This window comes from Coregonus clupeaformis, unplaced genomic scaffold (genome assembly GCF_020615455.1).
Source record: "Coregonus clupeaformis isolate EN_2021a unplaced genomic scaffold, ASM2061545v1 scaf0001, whole genome shotgun sequence".
NCBI lineage: Eukaryota > Metazoa > Chordata > Actinopteri > Salmoniformes > Salmonidae > Coregonus > Coregonus clupeaformis.
The window spans coordinates 1,894,786-1,901,117 of NW_025533456.1; the positions used below are offsets into that span (position 1 = coordinate 1,894,786).

The following is a 6,332-nucleotide window of genomic DNA, read 5'->3' on the forward strand; positions in this document are numbered from 1 at the left end:
TGGACGTCCTGACGGGCCGCCCCCAGGTGGTGAAGGTAGGAAACAACATCTCCACTTCACTGATCCTCAACACTGGGGCCCCACAAGGGTGCGTGCTCAGCTCCCTCCTGTACTCCCTGTTCACCCATGACTGCATGGCCAGGCAAGCCTCCAACTCAATCCTCAAGTTTGCAGATGATACAACAGTAGTAGGCTTGATTACCAACAATGACGAGACCGCCTACAGGGAGGAGGTGAGGGCTCTGGGAGTGTGGTGCCAGGAAAATAACCTCTCACTCAACATCAACAAAGTAAAGAAGATGATCGTGGACTTCAGGAAACAGCAGAGGGTGCACCCCCCTATCCACATCGACGGGACCGCAGTGGAGAAGGTGGAAAGCTTCAAGTTCCTTGGCGTACATATCACCGACAAACTGAAATGGTCCACCCACGCAGACAGTGTGGTGAAGAAGGCGCAACAGAGCCTCTTCAACCTCAGGAGGCTGAAGAAATTCGGCTTAGCACCTAAAACCCTCACAAACTTTTACAGATGCACAATTGAGAGCATCCTGTCGGGCTGTATCACCGCCTTGTACGGCAACTGCACCGCCCACAACCGCAGGGCTCTCCAGAGGGTGGTGCGGTCTGCCGAACGCATTACCGGGGGCAAACTACCCGCCCTCCAAGACACATACAGCACCCGATGTCACAGGAAGGCCAAAAAGATAATCAAGGACATCAACCACCCGAGCCACTGCCTGTTCACCCCGCTATCATCCAGAAGGCGAGGTCAGTACAGGTGCATCAAAGCTGGGACCGAGAAAATTGAAAAACAGCTTCTATCTGAAGGCCATCAGACTGTTAAATAGCCATCACTAGCACATTAGAGGCTGCTGCTGCCTATTGAAATCACTGGCCACTTTAAGAAATGGAACACTAGTCACTTTAATAATGTTTACATATCTTGCACTACTCATCTCATATGTATATACTGCATTATATTCTATAATATTTTACTGTATCTTAGGCCATGCCGCTCTGTCATTGCTTTTCCATTTATGTATATATTCTTAAATCCCATTCCTTACTAGTTTTGTGTGTATTGGGTATATGTTGTGAAATTGTTAGATATTACTGCACTGTCGGAGCTAGAAGCACAAGCATTTCGCTATACCCGCTATAACATCTGCTAAACACGTGTGTGACAAATACAATTTGATTTTATTTTATTTGTTTCAGCATGATAATGCACGGTCCCATGTCGCAAGGATCTGTACACAATTCCTGGAAGCTGAAAATGTCCCAGTTCTTCAATGTCCTGCATACTCACCAGACATGTCACCCATTGAGCATGTTTGGGATGCTTTAGATCGACATTTACGACAGCGTGTTCCAGTTCCCGCCAATATCCAGCAACTACACACAGCCATTGAAGAGGAGTGGGACAACATTCCACAGGCCACAATCAACAGCCTGATCAACTCTATGTGAAGATGTGTCGTGCTGCATGAGGCAAATGGTGTTGACACCAGATATTGACTGGTTTTCACGCACCTACCTTTGAAATTGTTGCATGTTGCGTTTATTTTTGTATGATATTAAAACTCCACCTTCAAGAAAAGTCACTGAATTTGTGAAATTAAGATCATAATTTTATTCTGCGTTGTCACGATATGTCGTTTCGTTTTAATAATTTTATAGTAATAACTGTACACATTACTCAACAGCGTCTTTACTGTAACTCATCTAGATTGTCCTCCATTTAAATGTAATACATCTCATTACGTTGTGGTTGGAATTCATGAAATGATAGCTGATCATATTAACCAAGTAAACCTGGCAGTTAAATCATGTAAAAAAAATTGTCATTAACAACACTGTCCTTACCGCCACAAAATGTGTTGGTAATTACTATTTCCAAGTTATTACCATCAGTAATTTGTGACTTTTGTATAACTTTTGTATCAAATGGGTTTACCCCTGCTTAATACTGGCTATCAAATTATTTTTTATTGTCAATCCAGTATGGCCTTAAATTGAATGACTGACATGCACATGATTGTAAGATATCCTGCTTTCCAGAAGCACTGCAAAACGATGAGAGCGCCTGTTCATGGGTTGCATGTTTCGTCACAATATTGTTTTAAACCATTAATTTTGGACTAATGCCCGAACGAGCGTTCTACTCAATGCATCGTCAATAAGCGCTGATGGAAGAGTTCATCAAAAGTGCATTGCAGTGGCTTGGAAATACAATGCCATTCAAAAGGAGGCCAATAATTTGTCGTCATTTTGATGTCGCCAGATTGACTTTGGATGCAGCATAACGTTAGCTATTTAGCTAAGATTGAGGGGAGGACAACAGATTTTAGCTACCTAAAGTTAGCAGTACTAACTATTTTTGACCAACTTTGCTAGCTAATGACAAATTTGCAATTTGTCTAAAGTAAATTTGAGGACATAATAATGCTGGCAAAGTTGTTTGCTACTAAACATTTGACTACTTTAACAAAGTAATCGTATTTCCAGGGACTAGTGTAATTTAGACTAAACAGTCGTTAGCCTCCATCCAGATTGACTGGGCTTATCACTATTTTACCACTATTGCACCTCCAGTAGAGGGTGGCTTGAGAACGCTCATAACAATGGCATGACGCGACCAAGTGATGGAGGTGCAACCTGGCAGTGTGGTGCCAGGACAACAACCTCTCCCTCAATGTGAACAAGACAAAGGAGCTGATCGTGGACTACAGGAAAAGGAGGGCCAAGCACGCCCCCCCATCCATATCAACGGAGCTGCAGTGGAGAGGGTAGAGTGCTTCAAGTTCCTTGGCGTCCACATCTCTAAGAAACTATGATGGTCCAAACACACCAAGACAGTCATGAAGAGGGCACGATAACGCCTATTCCCCTCACGAGACTGAAAAGATTTGGCATGGGTCCTCAGATCCTCAACGTTTTACAGCTGCACCATTGAATGTATCCTGACTGGTTGCATCACCTCTTGGTATGGCAACTGCTCGGCCTCCGACCGCAAGGTGCTACAGAGGGTAGTGCGTACGGCCCAGTACATTACTGGGGACAAGCTTCCTGCCATCCAGGACCTCTATAACAGGCAGTGTCAGAGGAAGGCCCTAAAAATTGCCAAAGACTCCAACCACCCAAGTCATAGACTTTTCTCTCTGATACCGCACGGCAAGTGGTACTGGAGCGCCAAGTCTAGGGCCAAAAGGCTCCTTAACAGCTTCTATCCCCAAGTCATAAGACTGCTGAACAGTTAATCAAATGGCTACCCAGACTATTTGCATTGATCCCCTTATTTTATTCTTATTTTTTTCACTGACACTTGTACAGGCTCGATGTACACTCACTGGACTCTAACCACACACCCATACATACTACACTAACACACACACACACACACACTGTACATACATTCACATTCCCTCACACTCCTCACATATGCTGCTGCTACTCTCTGTTTATTATCTATGCATAGTCACTTTACCCCTACCTACATGTACATATTACCTACATTACCTCAACTAACCCGTACCCCCGCACATTGACTCGGTACCCTTGAATAAAGCCTCGTTATTGTTATTTTGTTACTATTTTTCCTTCAGTTTATTTAGCAAATATTTTCTTTCTTACTTTTTTTTAAACTCTGCATTGTTGATTAAGTAAGCATTTCATGGTAAGGTCTACACCATTTCTATTCGGCGCATGTGAGAAATAGCTTTTCAAATCAAATAAAAATGTATTGACCCAACCACACTAGCACAGACAGAATGTGTTTAATTAAAAAACACCATACATGTTTATCTGAATATAGGCAGAGGTGTTATCACACAGTAAAAAAGTAAATGTTTCGAGGTCTCCAACCAATTACTGACAAGGCACTCCACATTCAACACACACCATTCAAAAACCAACTAGTAAGTTAAAGAAAGCTAACTGCAAGCAAGCACATGTAATACATGCTGTACAAAACATGAGCAGGAGAAAGTAAACAATCCATACAATACTAACCATAGTGGAGGATAGAGAGGAGGAGTATTCCCTGTTTGGAGAAGCAGGAGAGGGGACCACCAGACATCTCTGTTAGGTGTTGTGTGTCTGTTTCCTCTGGCTGTACGTCCCCCTCATCTATCTCTGACTGGTAGCTAGAAGTTGACTCACCAAAACCCATGAGAGAGAGAGAGAGCAGAGACTTCATTTGATGGCTGCTGTTCTATAAAAGACTCCCTATATGTTAGTTGAAAAATAAGTCAGTCTATAGTTGCTCTCTGAAAATACCTCCTTTGCTCGTCTTGAGAGTTAGATGATGAGGAGTGGGTGTGTTCAGGGTCTGTCACTGTCTGATGGTGGTAGTTTTGGAGCATGTGTTTCCTAGCTGCTGGTTGTTAATGGTCATGGTATTTTACAGATACCGCTAGCTTTTGAACTTTATGAGCAGACGAGCGAGAGAGTGACACCGCCGCAGGCAGACCTGGCTCTCATGTGCACTCTGCCCACAAAATGAGCTGCACTTCCTAACCTTCTGCAAAATGTATGACCATATTAGAGACACATATTTCCCTTTACACAGACCCACAAAGAATTCCAAATCCATTGGGTGAAATACCACAGTTCGCCATCACAGCAGCAAGATTTGTGACCTGTTGCCAAAAGAAAAGGGCAACCAGTGAAGAACAAACAGCATTGTAAATTCAACCCATATTTATTTTCCCTTTTGTACGTTAACTATTTGGACATTGTTACAACACTGTCTATAGCCATAATAATTTGAAATGTCTCTTCCTTTGAACTTTTGTGAGTAATGTTTGCTGTTTATTTCTAATTGTTGATTTAACGTTTGTTTATGATCTATTTCACTTGCTTTGGCAATGTAAACATATGTTTCCCATGCCAATAAAGCTATTTGAATTGAATTGAATTGGATAGAGGATGTGATAATAGTGTGTATGTGCAGTTCTTCATGTTGGCGTCATAATGTCATAATACAATATGATAGTGTGTGTGTGTGCAGTTCTGCAGAAGGGTTTGCATGACTTCTCCTGCATGCTCGTAGGTCAGTGTTGCTGGGGTACATGAAAAACCTGCCCACTTGTGTGTATTCAGGAAGAAGTGGTTCCTAGGTTACTTACAAAGGTTCTCCTTCTATGTTTCGATTAACATGTTGTGATGTAACTTTCTGTGACTGGTGGTCTCCAATCGAGCTGATTCTGTTTTCTCAGGAGCAGTGACCATAGAGATCCTATTAAATTACTAGAGGGGATATGTCATAGACCCTCAAAGTTCCAAAATGGGGTCAAAATGGCAGCCATTTTGTTCAGGTACAAGTCCAAACCAGTCTAATTGGAATTAATGGCAGACTAGGCTTACTACTGATTTTACTTATGCAGGAAAATAAAAGTAAGGCATGTAATATATCAGAAATTGTGTCATATAATTATTGTCAACCTAAAATACAGTCAAATAATTATAAATACACTTTATATTGGTTTTATACCAATTGTCTGTATAATTAGCCTCTAAAATATACACAGATTTTACAAAACATTAAGAACACCTGCTCGTTCCATGACATAGACTGACCAGGTGAATCCAGGTGAAAGCTATGATCCCTCACTTGTTAAATCCACTTCGATCAGCATGGATGAAGGGTACACAATTGAGACATATATTGAGGTGAATGGGCAAGACAAAAGCTTTAAGTGCCTTTGAAAGGGGTATGGTAGTAGGTGCCAGGTGTGTCAAGAACTGCAACGCTGCTGGGTTTTTCACGCTCAACAGTTTCCCGTGTGTATAAATAATGGTCCACCACCCAAAGGACATCCAGCCAACTTGACACAACCGTGGGTAGCATTGGAGTCAACATGGGTCCTGAGGAATGCTTTCGACACCTTGTCGAGTCCATGCCCCGATGATTGAGGCAGTTCTGAGGGCAAAAGGGGGGAAGGGGTGTGCAACTCAATATTAGGAAGGTGTTCCTAATGTTTAGTATACTCAGTGTATGTGAACAGACCATAAATGTCTACATTTGTGTATTATTGGAAAGCTGTCACGCTATTATGATACAATATCAGAACATGTTGCATTTAAAACTATTCTAAGTCCTATTGTCAACTGATTTCAACCAGTGTATGGCTGTGGATTGCATTGTTTGAATGGAATATTGGCATACACTACCGGTCAAAAGTTTAAGAACAACTTCTCATTCAAGGGTTTTTCTTTATTTTTACTATTTTCTACATTGTAGAATAATAGTGAAGACATAAAAACTATGAAATAACACATATGGAATCATGTAGTAACCAAAAAAGTGTTAAACAAAATATTTTATATTT

The 6,332-nt window shown here is 41.6% G+C and overlaps 1 protein-coding gene across 1 annotated transcript in view; it reads right to left on the reverse strand.

Annotated features, from left to right (window-relative positions):
• LOC123482971 (T-lymphocyte surface antigen Ly-9-like) overlaps positions 1-4,434 on the reverse strand; it is a 29,790-nt gene extending 25,356 nt beyond the window's left edge. The window contains exons 1-2 of the mRNA XM_045212226.1: positions 4,279-4,434; positions 4,012-4,145 (exon numbers count right to left, since the gene is read on the reverse strand). Coding sequence (XP_045068161.1) covers positions 4,012-4,145; positions 4,279-4,364 — 220 coding nt within the window. The 5' untranslated portion in view covers positions 4,365-4,434. The remainder of the gene's footprint in view (positions 1-4,011; positions 4,146-4,278) is intronic.
• Positions 4,435-6,332: the final 1,898 nt, after the last annotated feature.